Here is a 23,069-nt window from a genome sequence, read left to right as displayed (position 1 = left end):
CTAAAAAACTGAAGGTTGAAGATTTCAATGCCAGCCATCCCCATTCCCAGTAGGCTGACTCCTGTGATTGAAGTAGACAAGATTTACCACACCTACTTTTTCTAAAACACTGCATGAAAGAGGAAGATGAAGTGATAGATTCTGACACATTCCAGGTGCACAGTCAAGTGTACCAAAACAGAAAGAGAGACAGGGCAAAGAAACAGTTCAGTGGAGCAGTGTAGTGAAGTGGTAAAGACAGTCACTGTGGTAAAAGAGTGAAGATGGTGTAGCAGTCAGAATGCTAGATAGGGACCTGGGAAATCTAGACTCAAATCACCACATAAAAGTCTGGGATCTTATCACTGTAACAGTGATCTAATTCAGACAGCTGCCTAAACAAGTGGTGGACAATTTAGCAATAGCAATAGCATGTTTCTATACCGCTTATTAGTGAATTCAGCACTCTAAGCCATTTACAACTCGTAAATGAATTGTTCCCAACAAGCTGGGTACTAATTTTAGCAGCCTATGGAAGGATGTAAGGTTGAGTCAACCTTGGTGCCCTGCCTGGGATCAAACTCACAACCTTGTGGCTACAGTACCAGCATTTAACCATTGCCCCACCAGGGCTCCCCCATTGCATCACCAATTTCAGTGGGTCTGGGGCTCAAGTTTTCATCCAAAGATCCCCTCCTGAAGCTGCATGAGCTACCAAAAATATCAAACTTTAAGAAAAACCTGGAATGGGACAGAAATTCACATCTGCTTTGGCTATTTTTTTCTATGTTAAACAGTTTAGCAGAGGGGCTTTAGAAAGAGAAATGAAACCACTTTCAAACCTCTCAGACATGAAAAAGCTAAAGAAGTGAGCAATAAAACCCAAAATGCACCACTGCTCATGTGCCTTCAAGTTGCCATTCAACTTATGGCAACTTCATTAATTCCATAGTTTTATTAGGCAAGGTATACTCAAGAGGTAGTTTTACCAATTCTTTCCTCTGAAATATAGCCTTATATACCAAATATTGTGGGGATCCATATATATGCATGGCATGTGCCCACTCTTCCTACTCTCAGGCCTTCAGACCCAGGCAACTGCAGTCAGTGAAACCTCAAGCAGGCTTCTTCTATAGAGATTAGAGATCTATTTCATGTGTCTAGGCCAGTCTTGAGTTAGTCTGGTACATGGAAGAACTGTCCCACATTGCTATGTTGGAAACACAGTAACACCTCCAGACAGCATAGCCAGTTATGAGGTATGCTGGGAGCTGCAGTCCAACAACATCTGGAGGTTCATACCTTGTCCACTTGTGACCTAAATCATCATCATGTTTTGCAAGGCTATTTAGTCATATGATTTCTAGGTATCAGGAACAAAAACAAAGATATATGAGGGAGTGTTCCTAAAGGTAAGCTGCCATCTGCATAATTTATTTGAAATGGATATCCTAAACATACTGGTAGTAATTCATCTATCTAAATTGTGAACTGAATTTAAAATGTTTTACAGTTTGCCCCCATACCAGTGCATGCCTGTGCTACTAACATGCACACTTGCAAGCAGTGCAACATATATAGTTGTTGAGGTTAGAAGAATGTCTATTAACACTTCTTTATATACACATACCTGTTCACAGGACTACACTATATTTTCCTTTTGCTGTGATTTGTGTAATATTTCAACATTATTCATAAAACAGGAGTAAGAAATAGTAACATTAATTATAATTAATAAAATTAATTATTGTTATTTTAACAGCACAATTAAGAAAGCAAGAGCAAATGTAACTATAAAGCCAAAGTACATGTTCGATTCTATTTTGGTAATGCTGTATATGCAGTATCCAACTCCACATAGTTTTTTGGTTTACATGGATGCAAAGCACAGGGTGTGATCTGACTTGGGTAGATTTAATGCTCCCTGACACATTCTTGTGTGTTTTGGTGTTTATCCCCCCATCCTGCGATAACTATGCCAAACGTGACAATAAAAAGCTCACCAATGGCATTGACAAGAACTTTTTCTTCTTTTTTACTAGTGTCATTCACAATATTAGGTTCAGGGGGCAGATTTCTCAGAAACATATATTTAAAGTAACCTGTAGTTTGACCCTAAATGCTAGCAATTAACATCAACACACAAATGCCATGCCTAGCCTTCACACCAGAGACAAGCTTCTTTTCAAGAGAAATGCAAGTTTCAAGAACACAGAAGAACCATTACTATGCAAAATATAATAATTCAGGGATCTCTTTGAATTATAGTATAATCATCCCACTAATTTTCCACTGAGTGAAGCCACCTGTGCCCCAGCAGACAAACTGAATAAAATAAGAGCTATTGATGGCCACAGGCCCCATTAGAACGTAGCTCAGATCCAGAAGGCAGTTTGATGTTAATGAGAAACTAAGAGATATAAAGCCAAGAAGCACAACGTAACATGATTTATTCCTTCTGCTTTAAGTGGCTGCCAAGTAGAGTCAGCCCATGGCAAGTCTTCAATGCAGGAAAAGGAGAAAGATGTAGGAAATCCAGCAAATGGTAATGCTAAATCGTAATTCTCATTATCTTTTTGTTCCCCCTGACTCCCACTTATGGGCCCATGCTCCCCAAGATCTTGTTTACTGAGGCAAAGAAACTTGTTTCTCCCCTATTAATACTGCTTCTGAATTTGCTATGACATGAAGAAAATGGCATCTTAGATTAGGTTCTCTATCAACAAATTGAACCCTGCCATGGGGCTTCTGCAGTTGTTTTTGCCATGCATTAGTCCAGGGGGCTGAGAGGCAAAGGACAACAGGGTTCCGTAAAACTTCAGTTCACGTTTCCTAACATGCATCAAATCCACTACAATGCTTTTCACATGGTTTTTCATTCTAATGCATAGACCTCAAGGCTGATCAGTCCAATAAGCAATGTTTTAGATGTGGTTGATGCTAAACACCTGTCATATTCAATAATCATCTCCTATAGACAAATAATAAGTGAAGCCCTTGAAAGACAGGTTGGGTTACAGAGTCTGCTATAAATATCTTCGTGCTTGGCTCAGTATTTGTAGGGATTCTTCTAGTTTTAAAACAACAACAAATGTTACTCATTTCTACAGTTAGTACAGCTGTTGGACTGTTTGTACCAGACTAAGTTCCACAATAGGTGTACATCATTCCACAATCATGTAAATCCACCCTTAGTCTTCTTTTGTTCCACATTGAATAAAAGCACAATTGTTTACTGGTTTCAAGCAGGTAAACAACTGTTCATACGGTAAAAGTCCTTTGAAATTACACCACCTTCCTAACATGGTTTTTCATCCTTCAAGAGATTCTCAAGGCCAACTCAAACAACATTTTTCTACTTGGATCTTCAAGATGAGTAGTGAAAAGAAAATACCACATGGCTGTGTGAGAGAAGAATAGGTGGGAAAGGAAGATTTCCAGCTAATCAATGGCATCTAAAATTGACAAAGATCAACATGTCTGGCCTATTTGTTCTTGACAGGCGTGTCTGTTCTTGAAAGCTTGTGTCTTCATCTATTTATTTCCTGCTTCTTCCATTACTAAAACAATCAAACATACACATTGCTCTATACAGTAGCAGTCATAACTTGATCACCCCAAGTGTATTAGCAGTTTCACTTGCATTATCTGAAAGTAGCATAATGTTTCAAATAGTTTTCTTCCTCCAAGCAGAACAGCTTTTACTTCTGCCTTTTCTGCAGCTTTACATTAGAATCCTCCCCAAGAAGCACATCTTTAAATAACAGCAAACAAAGACAAAATGATCAATTAAATGTCTACCACAAACTACAGGGGCACTAAGTGGCACAGAGAACCAGCAAATGCAGTTTTAAAATCCACTATATGCACCCCTCCCCCCCACTTCATAGCCCTCAGAAAAACTAAAAATCCCATCTCCCACACAGTCCCCTGGGCCAGTCTGCTGCCAAATAAAAGCTGCAAAACCTAATGAGGGAATTAAAAATTTATAACTTGATGAAAGAAGGTTTGGTGCCTCTTCTGAGAAAATGAAATGCACTAACTCACTCATCTTTCAAAAGCACTTCTTGAGTGTATATTTCTAGTTAGTCACATATGCTTGATAAAGAAGATAGGTCACAATTACCAGATTTTGAATACATATTTTTTCTGTTTATAACATTTGGATATATTATAAAACAAGCAGTATTTTCCTTGAAATGTCTTCTCTAGGTTAAAATGTCTAATGATGTTCTGAACATTTGTCTGAGCAGCTCAAATATACCTGGCTAGATAACTACAGAAGGTGGACACTGAAAAAGTTCTTTAATGTTAAATCTAATTCATTATGGAAACTCTGTTTGCTGTTTAAGGTAAGAAAATATTATGGTAATGATAGTGATGATGGTGACCCAGCACTCATGTTGCCCCTTTTACACGTCTCATCTTTCAGAGTGGGAAGCAGGTGAAAGCCAATGCTGGTTCACCAGCTGCTGGCTCAGCAACAGCAGAGCCTGGAGCCTGTTCCTAGAGGTATGTAGTTGGTCTTTTCATACGCAGGCAGGCAGCAGTTCTTAGATAAGAGAGGCCATAGCAAATGGATGATGGAATCAGCTAAAGACCTCTCTTCTCTGGAGGAGTGGCAGTGGTGCTTCTTTTCCCTGGTGTGCTGACTCCCTCAGGCCACCCAGGCCTCTCCTTATCCCTTTTAAATAAGGGAGCAGATGATGACAATACTCACTAGACAAAGCAGCCTATTTGGCATATTCTCTATTTAGGACAATTTTCTCGGCAGATTTCTTAAAACTGCTTTAGGTAGTTGCTTGATTCACATATACATCCACTGATGGAAGCAGCTCCATCAGTAGAACTGGAATGGTGTAATTTCTCTCTCTCCCACTCATTTTCAGATATCCCCAAGATTTACTGACGCCTGGAATCTCTTCAAAGCAGATTTAGGGCAGATGGGGGGTAAAGGGGGGGACCTGCCACTTCCAGTTTGACTGATGGGACTGCTTCTTTCAATAGAGGTAAACCACTGGAATCCAACCTTTGTACTAAAGTGATCCACATGCACCACTGTGAGCATGCACCAACACTGTCAGCTGTGAAAGACCTCTCAGAAACCAAATATGGGTCCTCTGCCATACTCACTGACAAATTTCACTGATCAAGCTGATCACTAAAATCCACCTTCAAAGTAAACCACCATCTTACTTAATCAGATGGACAAACTTTTTTTTAAGAGGTAGAGTTTTCACTCTGTATTATCCTCCTTAGCAAAAAGTAGGAAGAAACAAATTTGCTTATGACTTTTTAATGCATTCGTCCTCTATTATATGCCACTCACATGAAGCACTGGATCTTTTTATAAGCCTTGTAACCAATCTGTATAATCAGAGGAGTAATAGCTTTCAGTAGCATCATTCATGTACTGAGTTTCAACAAGTACACAATGAATCTGATTGTAGGATCTTCCAAAAAACTACTATGGAATTTCCTTATTTCAAGAAATCCAAAGCTCAAGTTTAAAGGCTAATTCAGATGCTTTCTTAGCAGTAGTTTTTTTGAGAAATACCTATAACTTGTCTCCTTGTTAAAAATTAATTTCCAAACTGAAGACACATCAATCACAAGAAAACACAAATTCTTCAAAGATTAATCTTTGTGTCTGAAGAATTTGTAAGTTGCATTAATTAGCTTGGATAACCATTATTTTTTCACTCCCAATAATCTGGGTATACGTATAGTGACCAGAAATTAACATGATATTATTTTTAATTATCATCATCATCATTATTTTGTGACATGTTTCTTTTTAACTCATGCATTACTATTATTACTTATTTCAAAATGTTTCTGCCAATCTGGAACTCCATTATAATTGAATTAATTAAAATGCTTGATCCAAGGCTTGGCACTCCCTAGTCATTAGTTTTTCAGAGGTTCTTAAACCTGGTCATTTTTTGAGTGCTAAAAAATGAAATATCCAAAAGAATTTCCTTATACTACTGTACTATTTTTCTGTAAAAGTGTTTCTTCTTCTTTAACTATTATCAAGCATCTTCATCTATCGCTGCCCTCCATCCTTCACTTAGTCCAAAAACATTCTATTATTCAACACTTCTCGCTAACCCTGATCTCAGGGGCTTCCTTCTTTTTCTGCTTATATACTTGCACTTTTTTCTTTCCCACTCCCAAGTATTTAATTAAATCCAATTTGGATTTAAACTGAATTATTAAACACTTGGAAACAGCACTCTGCCCCCAAAGTCACATTTGAATGGATGGGAACGTAAACCACTATTTTAACACCACTCTCCATGTTATCCACATTCTCTTTATTACCTTGAATTTCTAGGCAACTGCTTTCTTCATTAAAACAGCCGTTTTCACTGAAAACTCCCTCTTAGCCTACTGTTTGCTCTCAGACCTAAGAACAATGTACTTGAAAAATCATAACTTGTCAAAAGACATCAAAAAATCTCAAAGACAATTTTAGCTTCAAGAATTAACTCTAAGGTTTAGTTTGTAAAATAGTACAAAACATTACTTGTAGGAAATGGCTTGTTCAATTATGGTTAACTTCCAATAAAAAGCCATCAAAATAAATAAATAAAAGGAATAAACAATTGCCTGTCAAAAATTATATCAGGACCCTTTACAATCTTCAAATGCATAAAACCAGTAATAAATAAATGCATGAATGTGTGTGCATGTACATATATGTATGCACACACAAGTATACACATATGTAGACACACACACAAACAAATTAAAAGGCTGGCAGAAAGAAAAAACTATATTGTAAACAGCAATACAGTCAGTCTGAGCAAAGAAAGTTCCATAATTGCGATGCTGTGGACAAAAAGGCCCCCTTCTTCCTTGCTGTCTACTTCATTTCTGTCATCACTCAGAGAAGGCAATACAGGAAGACTGATCTAAACATAGGCAGAATCATATAGGACCATGATGACGAACCTATGGCAATTTCACCTGGCACGAGTCAGAGAGGAGGCGGAACAGGCATGCATGCGCCTGTTGCTCCTTCTCCCTGCCATTCTGGACTTCAGCTGTCTCTGCCTTCCCCCAGGTTCCAGCTCCCAGAAATATAAATAAATCTTCTTCTTCTTCTTCTTCTTCTTCTTCTTCTTCTTCTTCTTCTTATTATTATTATTATTATTATTATTATTATTATTATTATTATTATGATGCCAGGAAAAGGGTGCTGTGGAGAAGGAACCACAGGCATGCACCTGTTCCTCCTCCTGAATGTTCCCCAGCCTTCAGCTGTCTCTCGGAGACAGCTGAGGCTGAGAAAAGGGCAGGGGTAGGAGGTGCGACTGGCATGCACCCATTGCTCCTCTGCAGGGACCTTTCTCAGCCCCCATTTGTCTCCGGAGGGACAGCTGGGAGCAGGGAAAGGTCTGGGAGGAGGAGGAACAGGTGCGTACCTATTCCTCCTCCTTTCCAGGGACCTTTCCCAGAGCCCAGCTGCCTCTGGAGGGACAACTAGGGTAGGGAAAGCTCAGGGAGGAGGAGGAATGGGCGTGTGCCTGTTCCGCCTCCTCCCCAGGGACCTCTCCTGGCTTCCAACTGTCTCTCAGAGAGGCTGGAGGCCAGGAGAAGGGCAGAGAGAAGAGGAGCAACCAGTGCATGCCAATCCCCCCCCCCTGACCCACCCCGCCTTCTAGCTGTCGCTAAAACAGCTGGAGGCTGGGGAAAGGGTGGGGGGAGAAGTCCTGCCCTGGAAATCCCACCCCCCAGAAGGGCAGAAGTCCCACCCCGGGCACCAGGTACTACCCGGTGCTGTAAAAATTTTAATTCAGGCACATAGCCCCAAAAAGGTTCACCATCACTGATATAGGAGCTGCTTCTTAAATCCTCAGGTCATTTAGGGCCTTAGAAGGACAGGTAATTTCAATATGGACCAGGGACTAACAGGCAACAGCTTAACTATTTTGAAACTGGCAATACAGTACACAATCCAAGCAATCTGCTTCTTTTAAATTTCTTGATGCTGTATTTATTTAACATATGGATTCATACTCCTACCTTGAAAAGAATTCCAAGAGAAACTATGATAGTTGTTTTATCCCACTGTAAATTAACCAGTAATGCAACTGTTGCAAGGCAAACAGTAAAAATGACGAAATGTTCTGAGAGAAGCCCTTCAGTGTATCCCACACGAAACTTGCACTGATTTCTCACTGGGTTAGAACAGCGGTTCCCAACCTTTGTTGGGCCGTGACCCCCATTGGAGGCGAAAGTCTCGCCCGTGGCCTCCCTGATTGGTTGGGAGGCCAGGAAGGGACGGGACTTTCAGTGGCTTACAGATCCCAGCGGCCTTTGCGGCCGCAAGTCCCACCCCTTCATGGCCTCCCAACCAATCAGGGAGGCCACTGGCAAAGAAGGGGTGGGACTTCCAGCCGCAAAGGCCACTGGGGCTTGCAGCCCCATCCCCATCCCCTTCTCCTTGTGGGTGAGTTCCCTGGCACCTGCGGGAAGAAGGGGAAGAGGAGGAGGCGGCCCCGGCCCCTTCTCCTTGCAGGTGCCTGCGCCAGCACAGTACCCGCAGGGAAAAGGGGAGGAGAAGGAAGCAGGGGGGAATCCCAACCTGGCGACCCTTGAGAAAGGGTCGAGCGATCCCCAAAGGGGTTGTGACCCCCAGGTTGGGAACCCCTGGGTTAGAAGATATTTGGCTTGAAACTTATCTATCTATTAACTCATACCAAGTATGTATGAACCGCTTTAAAGGCTCAACCCCTCACAAAACACCATAAAAGATGAAGTTTACAACCTTATAATTATTCACATCTGTCAGGTATGTAGTCACAAGAAAGAAAAACAATGTGAACCATATCAGGCTAAAATGATGGCTTTCCAAAGGCCTGTAGGACTATTTTAGCTTGTTCACATACCTATGAGTTTAGTAGCACCCTAACATACACTAATAGAATTGGAATGCCATCCAAGGATGGGTTTTACACATTGGTTAGCTTTCAAAACCATGTTATCATGCTTTCCCTCATTTACCCTAATCCTGTTTGTTCTCCTTCATTCATTCCAATACCACAGTTTCATCTGCATCTTCTGACCTTACCCAATAATCGGATTATTACTGATCCAATCTAATTTCTCACAGTTCACTGTCATGTTACTCTGTTTGCCACCTAGATCTACACAAGATTTCTCCATACCAGAATAATAAAGAGCTTTTTTTAAAAGGCACCTTACCCACTAGCTTCATCTTGGCACTGTAGCTCCCAAAGTATCTTTCATCGGTAGTGGGTGTGTGACATTCATATTCACCAGCATCTCTGTCTTGAAGCTCTGTGATGTGCAATAGAGCCGAATCTCCTTGGACCCTTTCTACATAGATTTCTCCACTCCTGACACGCTGAGTGTAGATAGCATAAGGGAAGGATGGGTCCATGGTGCTGACAATCTGTACCTCCCTTTCTGGGGCAGATGGGAGGTATATGGACCATTGAAAATTCTGTTCTGATGGTCCTTGGTAGCCACTAACTTTGCACCAGATGGTGATGTGTGAATTTTCAGTACGGTACAGAGGGCCTTCTTGAACAGTAACTTGACGTTGTGCAAATGCAGAACCTGAAAAAGAAATTTAAAAATGTGTTAAGATACAGATTCTTTATTAGAGGGGGGAATCCAATAAGTTAGTATTTAATATCCACGTAGGATCTTCAAATACACCTTCCTCTCAAGTTTTTTCTAGACGGAAATGCATGCTCTACAAAAATATATGAAATAGGGTCTATTTAAAGGGGGAAATTAGCAGATTTCTAATGTCACAGCAGATTTGTGATCAAACACAAAACATGGAACCTCCTTCTAATACATTATTATATTGTTGTTTTCTCAACACAATATAATCATCTGCAGAAAAAAAATCAACAAAAGCATATCCAAGTACAGTGCACCCATGTCGGAAGAAGCCTTGGCACACCCTGGAAGTGGTAATGGTGTCTACTCCTATGGTGTGCGCACCACACCGAGGGCATAAACCCCATTATTTTTAATGGGGCTTGAGCATACGCAGAATTCCCCTTACGCGGTGGGGGGGGGGGTCCAGAATGGATTCCTGCGTAAGGGAACAGACAAATGTATAATGGATAATGGTTTCAGTCTCTTGTTTTCCACAGAGAAAAACCAAAAGATTAATATATGTAAAAATGTAATTTCAGAAAGAAAAGTGCATGTAGATTTAACTGGGGAATAACCAATAAGCAGAAGACTTGGGATTCTTCCAGACAGTCTGCTTCTAGTGCTACCATATTGTCTTCTCTCCTTAATGGGCCTTCTCTGGTGTGAAAAAAGACAGAGGAAGCAAAGAAAAAACATGAGAGAACTGCAAATGTTAGACTCTATGTTTGGATCCCCTGTAGAAATATGTGAATAAGCAAGGGAAACTATTTGATAAAAGGCTTTTTGTTAAGCCCTTTCCTTTCTGTATTCCGGTGCATTAATAGACTTACAAATTTATGGTTATGTAAATCAGCCTAGCCTCTCCCTGGACTTATACATTCCTCTCCTCTCCTCGGGCAAGGCCCCATAATCACTCTTTTAACTTCCAAAAAAAAGCCTGCAGAACCACACAAAAGTGAAATATTTAGATGAAGATTATCTGTGAAATTTGTGTTCTATGTGATTTATTGCACAGAAAACAAGGGAAAAAATTGCACAAGGAAAAAATGGTTTCTACAGAAAAATCTGTTTTCTGCATAGGAAACTTCCTCTCTGCACAGAAAATGACATTTTACAAAACATTCAAATGGATTTTTCATACAAAATATGTCTAAAGGTTCTTATCAGGGTTTCCTGACACTTGAGGAACCCTTTTTTACCATTTCCTAAACATACTTCCCATCTCTCTAGTCAAACAACTATCATACCTCTCAGGAAATATCCAATTAGAACTGAAAGAAGATACATAGTCTAAATTTCTTACAAGTTTACATTATAACATACTGTACATACAACTAGTAAGTCCCACCTAGACTAGACCCATTGAATCACATACTAAGGGTGTATCCACACTGCAGAATTAAAGCAGATCAATATGACTTTAACTGTCATGACTCTATCCTAAAGAATTCTGGGATTTGTTGTTTGGTAAGGCACCAGAGAACTCTGACTGACCAAGCTGAATACCTCACCAAACGACAAATCCCAGGATTCTGTAACACCCTAAATGTTACTATTTATGTAAATCAGATTGATTCAATGGGTCTGATCTAGCTGTGACTAGTAACTGGATATTAATGATGTATGGGGAGGGAACAAGTGTATCAACACACAGGCAACTACAATCACCCCTCCTAACTCGCGGATCTGAGATCCGTGACCTCAAAAATCCGTGGAGGGGCGACCTCCGCTATTTTAAATGGGGTGTGCACGCATGGCAGCGTGCCCCATTCAAGCCTATGGGGTTTGAATCTGTGCGAACCTCCGTTGGTATGTGTCCAGAACAAATCCCCCCAAAAACAGAGGGCCAACTGTATATTAGAATGCTCCATCTGTAGATTATTTGGAGCAGAAACTATTCGATTATTAGAACCTCATAAATAATTTTAATCCATCATTTAGCCTTTTAGCTGCGTAAACAAGACATTCCAGTGCAGTTTAACAAGATCTGAATTGGGATTTGGAACATATGGTTTCAAGACAGCACTGAACCACAAAACTTGTTATGTGACCTTGCGCTGTTTACTATTTCTCAACCTCACCTATGTCACAAGAGTGTTGTTAATATAAAATAGGAAAGAAAACGTTCCTGACTCTGCTTCCCACCTTCTCAATCTTTGTGGGAACATCACAAAGCCTCTGCCTGATTTTAAACCGCTTTGCCACTGATCCACCACATGGAGGGGCAGCAGCAAAAGTGGGGAAGGGGGTGTATTAGTGGGGAAAGGCTTTAAATTCTAGCACTGGCTTCCTTGTGTGAAGGTGGGGAATTGAATGAGGCAGGGGCTTAAATTCTAGCACTGCTTTAGTGATATGAGATTGGGGAAAAGCTTTACGTTCTGGCTGTGGCTTTATAGTGGGATTGACTTCAATGAGGGCAGGAGGCATCAACTTGCCTGGGTGCCTCCGCTATTAACCTGGGACTGCTTCTTAGCTTCGCCATCACAGGTTTTTAAAAAATAAGTGTTTCTTCATTTCAATCTGAGGTTGCTCAAATCCACAGATACCAAGCCCATGAATTCCAAGGGCTTACTGTACAACATTGAGTGGGGGGTTCCGACATGCACAGGTGGATGTAAAGGGGGGAGCAGGGGGGAGTTTGAAAACCACTGATTTATGCAGTTCGGAAATAGTTCCTTATTAACAAATTTACCTGTATGTCACAGCCTTTTGTTGCTCATTGCTGCCACCATGTTTTTGTTAAAAAGAAAATCCATATAAAAGTGGTTTAATTGCTTGTTTGGGGTAGAACCCCATGCTACCAGAATCTACCCAACCCTGTGTCATTAAAATAGACTGTTGAGTTCAATCCACAATCACACTCCATTCATTAATCTTTAAAATATTTTTAAATCCCCTTCAAGATCCACGTGGATGCTGAGAATGGGACTTGTCCACATCGCTCCATACTTTCAGCCCAAATCTCACCTGGATCTGTTCAACATGACATGCAAACATGCATATGAAGCTCTAAGTAAATTACTATCATGGTGAGCTACTATACTGCAAAGAAATGATATTACATGGAAGAATCACATTCACTGGCAATAGAAATTCACACATGCCACAACTCAGAGAACATTCCCCAAGGCTATGAGAACATACAAGGTGACAGGCATGTCAGTTTCATTTCTAACAAATTGTTTAGGCAGCTCTTAATCTCCGTAGGACACTTGTAAAACCATGCAAAAGTGGAGAGTTGTGATGAAGATTACATATGAAGGTTCAGCTAATCAAGCAGATGAGCATCTAGGCTTTTTATCCAAACAACCACTCCCAGTTTTTTCACTACTGGAGACATTCCAGATTCTTGGCAGACATACAATCTTATTCATGTCATCATTTTTCTAACAAGCTAATCTTGAAAGAGGATCCCTGCATTTTGAAAAGAGAACATGGAGAGTAATACATCTGTTAACAAATTTAGTGGATGGTAGAAGATTCTTCAAATGATTGCATATCCAAATGATGACTGCATATCCACGCTTAAATGTTAAATTTGTATATCCTAAAATGTTTGCCAATATCAAAGATGGTGAACATACAATTGTTGAATTCTTTAGTCATAAAAAAGTTTCTACAATTCTTTAAAAAAAACACAATTTGACAAAGTTACATTTGTTGGGTCAGACTGAGATTTGAGCCAGTGGAACTACAGTTGGTTGTGTAATTTAAGTTTGATTAATTCTGCATCCAGCTCATTCTTTAACTGCTTGACTTGCATCTCACAAGTCTTCCCCAGTTGCATTCATCTCCTTAGAGAGTGTGGTGTGGTGAAACTAATTTGAAATTTACTGAAACAAAAGGCTCAAATAAAAACAAAAGCAGAACAAAACCAATTAAAAGGAACTAAGCCCCATGATCCACTGCTGTCTGCATCAAAAGTAAGTAGTGTGTCCCGGGACATGAGATTTTAAGGAAAACTGCAAAACTGGCATAGAAGCAGAGACAAATTATGAAGGCAGCTGCTATTTGCTTCACTGTCACGCTGGCAGTATAGGCAGCAACTTAAGCGATACAGTATAGCTTTTGAGAGGGGGGCGCTATAGAAGCAAAGGGCCTGGGATTCAGAATATGTAAAGCTCTTTCCTTAGCTACTGAGTTAGTTAAAGCATACAGTTGGCCCTCCATAGCCACAGATTCTTTATCCATGAATTCAACCACCCACAGCTTGAAAATATTAAAGGAAGATATAAATTCCAAAAATTAAACCTTTATTTTGTTATTTTGTATAAGGTATACCATTTAATACACTACTGTAGTGGATTTTGGGAGTCTAGGAACCAAACCCCAGAGGATATCAAAGGCCCACTGTACTATCAGAGCTTCAAAAAGTTATTTTTTGGAGTTCAACTACCAGAATCCCCAAACGAGGGATAAAGAATCTTTTCCAAGTTCTGATCATGTCTCTGGCAAAGTTAGTCAGCCTTGTACTTGCCTGTTATTATAACACACACACACACACACACACACACACACACACACTTTAAAATATAGATTTCAAGTTTAGTCTTTGTTATTATTATTTTTTTTAAAAAATGAAAATGAACTGTTGAAAATGAGTACTTTGCCATCCATGGATTATTAGCTCAGCCATTCACTCCTGCATAACAAGTGACTCCAGATATGAGGTTTTCCCACCAGAAACCTTGGAATAGATCCAGGAGAGTGTGCTGTTACCAGCTAAAGTAAATGGTGAAAAATTGTTCAGCTTATCCATCAGACCATGCAACTAAACAGATGGAGTGCAATTCAACCTATTAGACTGAACAGAACACACTGCTGCTGAAAATTATATTTCCCCTCATTATAAAATAATGTGGTTTAAGGTGGAAGACAAGAGGCAAAAAAGTTAATAAATTTTTAGCTAATGGATACTGGAAAGGGAGACTAAAAGGCTACTTTGCTGCCTATTATGCTAGACTGGCTAATACCCCAAGTTCCCATTTACAAGAAATAAAGCCAATTTAATGCATGCTGAATTTGGATCTTTGCACTCAGGATTAATAGTGCATTATAACAGGTCACAATAAAGAAAGGGCCATATGGATAGATAAAAACAAGGAAATATTTGAAGTATATGTTTCCAAAGCAGTAAATGCATCTCACTGAGCAAAATACATCATTAAGGACAGAGATTCAAGACATTTTCCAAATCAAATCACTTTCGAGTTTTGAAGGCTGTTGTTTTTGTGCATGCTTGCACCTTTAAACAAGCCCCCTTTTAAGCTCTTCATCTCCACCAGAGAGAGGGGGAGAGTGCTCACAGAAAGAATGATCTTGAAAAGGCGGGGTTATAATTAAGGTGGCATCTGGCTAATATGTCAGTGACACAGCTGGCAACCAAATGCAAACCCTTGAACAACAAACTAACATTATCAAGACTGCTGTAAAAATGGAGCAGGCTGCCAAGCAGTATTATAATAGATGGGGGAAGAACAGAAACAGACTTGTGTAAGTGGTATTCAACAACAAAAGAGCAAACTCTACAGACATACAAGCTGATGAAAAACATATGCAAGCCTGTTTTACTGCAATAACAATTTCAGTCATGTTGTTTCTTATAAGGATGGGCAAACCAGAACTTTCTAGATGCTTTTATACCTCAGCTCTAATAATGCTTAGTATTGGCTATGCTGTCTATGGCTGATAGAAACTGTGAGCCAAAAATCATGTTGTAGGTTATATTGCTTGCACCTCTGTGGGCCAACTGATATAAATTTAAAACAAAATCCTGTAAAGTATTCCATTAGTACATAACCATCTTAGGCTGTGCAAGGGCTAACTGCATGTCACACTTATAGTTACCAGGTCACATGGTATGTCACCATGTGAACTCTGCATGCATATCATATATAGTAGGGTACTGCTAGGACCATTTTAAACTTTATTACTAGCTTTTTGGAGTGCATCTACATAACTGATTCCAGAATCATTTGTGTGACCACATTTTAATTTCCACTAAAGATGCAAAAGGGGTGAAATAAAGCAGATGAGGACTTTCTAGCAAAATCACACAGAACCCTACACAGATACTTTTGCAGAATCCATTTACCTTGGGGTTTCAACTGCATTGGAGGAGCAAGATAAATTTCTGAGAAGCATGTGGAGGCCTTGGCTTCATTTTAAATTAAATGTCTTACCTGTGTGTACACCACAGTTGACTTTAAAAAAACAAACACTTTAGACAAGGATGCAACAATGCTAGCCCACCAAAACCAAACATCCTAAAATAAACAGCTTTTTCCTTTCATTGCTTCATCCCTACGAACTGCTATAAAATGCTGGGCAAAAAAGTTCAGCCCAGATTTAATCAAGATACTTAGAATCTATTGTATTTGCAGTCATTTCATCTTTTATTCATTTATTTCAAGGATTTCTATCACACCTTTCTCCTACAATGGGATTCAAGGCAGGTCTTCTGGAAAAATGTGAAGAGTATACATGACAAACCCTACGCAATCCACTTATCTTTTAAAACAAAACAAAACACTCTTTGGTTACTTAAACTCTTTGAATTGATGCAAGCTACAGGAAAAGAGATTCCACCTCAACATTAGGAGGAACTTCCTGAGAGCAAGGGCTGTTCAACAGTCGAACACTCTTCCGCGGAGTGTAGTAGTGTCTCCTTCCTTGGAGGTCTTTAAACAGAGGCTGGATGGCCATCTGTCAGTGATGATTTCCTGCATGGCAGGGGCTTGGATTGGATGGCCCTTGTGGTCTCTTCCAACTTTATGATTCTATACTTCTATTAAATAAGGGAAGCCTTTCCAGACCAAACATAAAATCATTACAGTACAGAAATATTTTTTGTATACTCTAGCTGAGAACAGAACTACAGTGGGCCCCTCGCGCACCCCGGGAGAAGTAATGGGGCATGCGCCTATGGAGTGTGTGCACAACCTCCATTACTTCTAATGGGGCTCCATCACACATGGATTCCCTCTTACACCGAGGGATCCGGAAGGGATTCCCGCGTAAGGGGAGGGGCCACTGTATAAAGAATATTTTATTATATTTTAGGTATATAATTTAATGACAAATACACTCATCTTATGGAAAGACTGCGAGTCAGGAGGGAAGGGAGAGAGACCTTTTGCTGTCTGCCGCTTGGAAAAGGAGGACAGGAAGGGAAGGGAGGGGAGGGAGCAAGGAAGGAAGAGAAGGAAGAAAAAGGGAAGGAAGGAGGGAGGGAGAGAAGGAAGGAGGGGAAAAGCAAAGGAGGAGGGAACGGAGGAGGATGCTCCTTTGCCTTTGAGAGAAGCCTTCCCTGCCGAGGTCTCTCTTTAGGACCCTGGGGCTTTCTGGAGTACAAGACGACCCCCGACTTTGGGGAAGATTTTTCTGGGCTAAAAAGTCGTCTTGTACGCAGGAAAATACAGTAACACTTTCCATGTACCTGGCAGTATTATCTCCTTAAACCTGTAAGAACAGTTCTATGGATACTTCCTTCATCGCACTGAAGTCAAAAGAATCACACATGCTCTTCCATCTCCTGACCACCATGTCAGTTGAAAGACAGTCAAGAGGCACTTATAAAACTGTCTCCCCATGACAGGGAGTTCTCATTTTCTTGCACAGCGTATGTGGACTGCTCTAAACAGACTTTCCATTGCATGTGTGTTAGTCAGAAATGAGAGTGATCCATCTTGTTTATCACACTGAAGGCAGATTTGCTGTGTATCTCAGAAAATGTTTTAGAAAGCAATACTAATATAACATGGTATGTGTTAGCATAGCTCTTGCTTTAAAAAAAAATGGTCTCCACACTATTACTTTGTGCATCGACTTGACAGTAGATCCTGAACAAATCCTTTACAAGATCATCACAGTGCCTTTGTATTTTCAAACAACAGTCACTGTTTGCATACGCCAGCTTTTGTACAGTTCAGCTTAAGTTTTGACACCAAATCTAAGGAGAGAACCACAGTTGCAGGAGTTGTACAATGAAGTGATTTCCCAATGAATGCCCAAGCTTTTCTTAGCGAAAATAATTTGCATAACCCCTTTTGTTGGCATATTTATTGTGTAATGTGGCATTCCATATCTTCCTTTTGAAACCACTTCAGATCATCCTGTTCCTTTGCTGTTAACTGTCATCAAGTTAACTTCAACTTATGTCAACCCTATAAACGACAGATTTTCAAGTCAATCTATCATCAACAGGCCTTGCAAATTCAGTGCTGTGACTTTGTTGATTGAATCACTCCATCTAGAGTGCAGTCTTCCTCTTTCCTCCTGCGTTCTACCTTACCAAGCATTATTTTTTTTTTCTAGTGAGTCATGTCTTCTTGTGATATGTCCAAACTATAATAGTCTCAGTTTAGACAACTTGGCTTTTAGGGAGAACTCAGACATGATTTTCTATAGGATACATTGATTTGTCTTTTTAGCAATCCATGGTATCTGTAGAAGTCTTCTCCAACACCACATTTCAAATTAGTTCATTCCTTGTTCCTGCTCCTGCCAACCCACAAGAATGTTTTTGTTTGGTTTTGCTTAGCTTTTTTAAAGTCAGGGCTAGTCTAGATGTTCTCAGAAGGAAAATGAGATAGGTGGTTTGAATCTATGAATGAGGATATTATACAGTGCGCCACTGTAAATCCAATATGGCCCTGGGTACCAAACCACATTTCCAGAAGCACCATATGTACAGTAGCTAGCACAATGCAACCTTCATTTGGAAAATTAACTGGAAATGGTTCCACTTTGCTCGTTCAAGGCTTATTTATTGTTATTTATATAGCATCACTGAGGCATATAGGATCTTACAGAATAGAAGAAGACAATTTCCTTCTCCACGTAGCTCCAAAGGAGGAGACTCCGAGAAACTTAAAAGAAGGAGACTCCAGCACTCACTGAGGCCGCATGTTACACTGTTGCACAGCCATTACTGTCAGAAAGCTTATCTTAATGTTTAGGTAGAATCTCTTTTCTTGTGACTTGAATCCACTGATCTGTGTCCTAATCTCTGGAGCAGAAGAAAATAAGTTTGCTCCATCCTCAATATGACATTCCTTCAAATATTTGATCACAGCTATCATCTCACCCCTTAACCTTCTCTTCTCCAGGCTAATTACCTATCTCCCTAAGTGGCTCCTCATAGGGCATGGTTTCCAGAGCTTTCACCATGTTGGCTGGCCCCACCTGGACATGCTCCAGCTTGTCCACATCCTTCTTGAACTGTGGTGACCAAGACTGGCTACAGTATTCCTGTTGAGGCCTGACCAAAGCAGAATAGAATGGTTTTATCATTTCTCTCAAACTAGAAACAATATTCCTATTGATGCAGCCTAGAATTGCATTGGCTTTCTAAGCCATGTTCCATCTGGGGTCCACTAACATTCCTAGATCTCTTTTGCATGTACAGTGGACCCTTGTTATACGCTGGGGTTTGGTTCCAAGATCCCCCCCTGGATAACAAAATCCGTGGATTCTCAAGTCCCATTAAATATAATGACATAGAAAAATGGTGTCTCTTATAAAAAAATGGAAAATCAAGGTTTGATATTTGAAATTTATACTTTTTTTGAACATTTACAAACCATGGATGCTTGAATCCGGTATAAAAAATCCATGTATAAGAATTGTACTGCTATCAAACCAAGAGTCACCTATCCTATATCTATGTATTTCATGTTTACTACCCAAGTGTAGTATCCTCTTGACATTCATTTTGTTAGTTTTGGCCCAGCTTTCTAATCTGTGCAGGTCATTTTGAATTCTGATCCTGTCCTTTGAGGTATTTTATTATGAACCCCTCCTAATTTAATGCCATCTGCAAATTTGATAAGCATGTCCTCTATTCTATCATCCAAGTAATTGATAAAGATGTTGAGCAGCACTGGGCTCAGGACCGAACCCTATGGCACCCCACTGGTCACATCTCTCCAAGATGAGGAGGAGCCATTGCTGAGTACCCTTTGAGTTCAATTGGTCAACCAATTACAAATCTACTTAACAGTCACATAGTCTGGCCCACATTTTACTAGCTTTTTTGCAAGAATGTTGTGGATAGGGTTGCCTTAAGTCAGGACTTCCAAACTGGGACAAATGTAGGACAAATGTAGGACAGTGTTTTTTTAAAATGGAGGACACACAAAAAAATTCGATGATTTTTTTTTTAAATGTTAATATAAATGCATGTTTCTTAGGCATGATCAAAATGGAGGACATTTTGGCATCATTCCTAGACAGATGGCAGAAATGTACTTCCCTTTCTGGCCAAACACCCCACCCCCCCATTCCAAAACACACAACAGTACATTTGGGCATTTGACATGGCTTCTTGCATATTTCAGAGGCTTATTGCATAACCAAGATCGCCATAAGTTGGAAAGGAGTTGAAGGCACACAGAACAGCAGCAACAACAACAGAGGAGGAAGAAGGGGAGAGAAGAAAAATGAAGGAGAAGGAGAAAGAATAGGAAAAATAATATAAAAATAAGAGGAGGAGGAGGGGAAGAAGAGAAGGAAGAGTGGAAGAAGCAGAGGAGGAGGAAGAGGAGAAGAAGAAGAGGAGGAGGAGGAAGAAGAAGAAGAAGAAGAAGAAGAAGAAGAAGGGAAGAAGAGGAGGAGGAGGAGGAGGAGAGGAAGAGGGGAAAGAGGAGGAAGAAGAAGAGGAAGTAGAGAGGAAGAAGAAGGGGAGAAAGAGGGGAAGAAGAAGAGGAGGAGGAAGAAGAAGGGGAGGAGGAGGAGAAGAAGCAGAGGAGGAAGAGGGGGAAGAGGAGGAGGAAGAAGAAGAGGAAGTAGAGAGGAAGAAGAAGGGGAGGAGGAGAAGAAGAAGAGGAGGAGGAAGATGAAGAAGAAGGGGAGGAAGAGGAGGAGGAGGAGGAGAGAAGAAGAGGAAGATGAAGAGAAGGAGAAAGAAGAGGAAAGGCTGTTTTCCCTGCCTAGGCTCCGTCCTCGGCGGCGGAGCCCCGGCGGGGAAAGACTCCTCCCTTCAGGGAGGCTTTCTTTCCCCGCCTGAGCTCCGTCCCCAGTGGCGGGGCCCAAGAAGGGAAAGAAGTCTGGCCTCGGCGAGGCTTCTTTCTCTCCCTCGGCTCCAGCGGAGCCAAAGAGGGGAGGGAAGCCCTCTCCTCGCCAAAGGAGAGAGGCCTACACAGGCCTCTCTCTTTCCTCCGCCCCCGCTGTTGCAGACTTTGCAACAGAGCCTGGGGGAGGGGGAAATCCCAGGACGAAAGGCAAACCTGGGTGGGACTGTGCAGACCCGCCCAAAACCGGGAAAGTCCCACCCCCAGGTGAGATATGGCAACCCTAATTGTGGAGGACCTTGTAAAAGGCCTTACTGAAATCAAGATATGCTACATCCTCAGCATTCCCATCATCCACCAAGCTTATGAGTCTCTCAAAAGAGAGATAAAAGTAGTCTGGCATGATTAGTTTTTAAGAAACCCATGCTATTACTAAACACAACATTCCTTTCTAAGTGCTTACAGATTGTTTAATGATCTGCTCTGTATAACGGTTTTGTATTACAGTATAATTGTAACTGATCTTTTAGTATATCCTCCATCATTTCACAAATGTAAATACATGTAGCTAAGTAACAGCAGAACATGGTCAAAATGGCAAACGTTATTGCTGAGGAAGGACACACAATCTAGGAGAGGTTGCAGCAATTTCCTTTTATTTGTGCCTACTGGGAAAGGAAAGTTTTCACAGCCTTCTGCCCTCTGCTGAATTAATTGAGTGCAAATAAAGTAATCTGATGAGAAAGAGATAATGTGAAGAAGAGAAAAAACTGGGATATTTTAAAGCATTTGAAAATGTAGGACAACAGAGGATTCATGAGAACAGTTGGAAGATATATTACAGGCATCCCCAAGGAATAGCGGATGATTTAGGCTATGGACCTTACTGCATTGCCCCTGGGGACGTGATGGGGGCGTGAGGAAAGGGAGCAGCATAAGAACAGAATGCCACTGCCGCCGCCAGAAGTTGCCATTGTGTTCCGGATCCATCCCAGAGAAGGTGATTTTCAGGAACTGTTTAGAAGCATTCTTGAAAATCGCCTCCTCTGGGATGGATCTGGAACGCAATGTGAAATAATGGCATTGGCGTTGATGTTCTACTGTGCGGCAGAATGGGTGATAGCACCCATTCTGTTCTCATTCCGCTCCCTTTCATCCTGCTCCCATCATGTCCTCAGGGGCAATGCAGTAAGGTCCTATATTTCAGAGAAAGGAACTGGCAAAACCACCTCAGATGATTCACTGCGTAAGAACACCCTTAGAAATTCATTGAATCATCATGTCACCTGAAACGTGAGACAGGTGACAACCATAAGTAAACAGGTAACTTGGAGGCACATACACACATATACCTTCCCAAGGCTAGTTCTGCACTTTCTAGCCTTGGATGCCTGCCACTCTCACTCTAACCCAAGGTCCCGCTTCAGAATACCTCCTTGGATTTGGAGTGACTGGGAAGATTTTCATACCAGCTCTTAAGTGCTGGTAAATCACCTCTCAAACGTTGAGGAAGCACACATATTGAAAGCCTGGCACGCTTCCTCTTCATCAGGGAATTGTCGGCTCCCTCTAGCATCATTGAATCATTCCAGGAAAGGGAATTTCCTCTGAATGGAAACTTTGTGTTCAGCAGAAATTCCCTCTCCCCAAACAATTCAGTGATGCTGGAGAGGAGCTGACAATTCCCTGATATTGAGGAAACGTGCCCGGCTTTCCATACACACACTTCTTCAATGTTTGAGAGGTGATTGCCCTGGTCCCTAGCTTGTTGAACAAGTGGAGGATGCCATACAAGATGGCCTTTTTTGTTGTTACTGTCTCCTAATGGGACAAAATAGATAGATGATAGATAGATAGATAGATAGATAGATAGATAGATAGATAGATAGATTTATTTTATAACCTGCATTTTTGCCATATGGGATTTCATACTTTCAGGTCAGAGAAGCAAATGCATCTTTAAGACCGAGAAGGATGGTTTGTGTACTGGAGATACATTTGGCCCTTGGTATCCACTGGGATTTTGTTCCAAGGCAACCCATGGATACTAAAATCCATGGATGCTCAAGTCCCATTCTATAAAATGGTTTAGTAAAATGGAGTCCCATATATAAAAGGGCAAAATCAAGGTTTGCTTTTTGGATTCTTTTTCTTAAATATTTTCCAGGAATCTGTGGATGGAGAATTCATGAATATGGAAGGTTGATGGTAATATCTGTTCTATCGCACTGCTACAGAAGACAGAATTACAGAAGTACTCAAATATTACAAGAAAAGACACCACATCAGCCCATGAGTCTAGCTCCAGAAACCCCTCATCTTGTAGTGGAGCTTCTTCTAGTCTTATATCCTATACATGATTGTAGATAAAAGACTATTTAAAGACTGAGATAGGTTTACATGGAACAAGGGCTACAATCTGCAGCCTGG

At 40.8% G+C, this 23,069-nt stretch overlaps 1 protein-coding gene across 3 annotated transcripts in view; it reads right to left on the bottom strand.

Moving 5' to 3' along the window:
• IGSF3 (immunoglobulin superfamily member 3) overlaps positions 1-23,069 on the bottom strand; it is a 152,419-nt gene that overhangs the window by 107,041 nt on the left and 22,309 nt on the right. For all 3 annotated transcript variants that reach the window (XM_042459749.1, XM_042459751.1, XM_042459750.1), the window contains exon 3: positions 9,196-9,573. In XM_042459749.1, the coding sequence (XP_042315683.1) occupies positions 9,196-9,573 (378 nt within the window). The remainder of the gene's footprint in view (positions 1-9,195; positions 9,574-23,069) is intronic.

The sequence above is a fragment of the Sceloporus undulatus genome, chromosome 3 (genome assembly GCF_019175285.1).
Source record: "Sceloporus undulatus isolate JIND9_A2432 ecotype Alabama chromosome 3, SceUnd_v1.1, whole genome shotgun sequence".
NCBI lineage: Eukaryota > Metazoa > Chordata > Lepidosauria > Squamata > Phrynosomatidae > Sceloporus > Sceloporus undulatus.
This window is presented reverse-complemented; position numbering and strand designations above follow the sequence as displayed.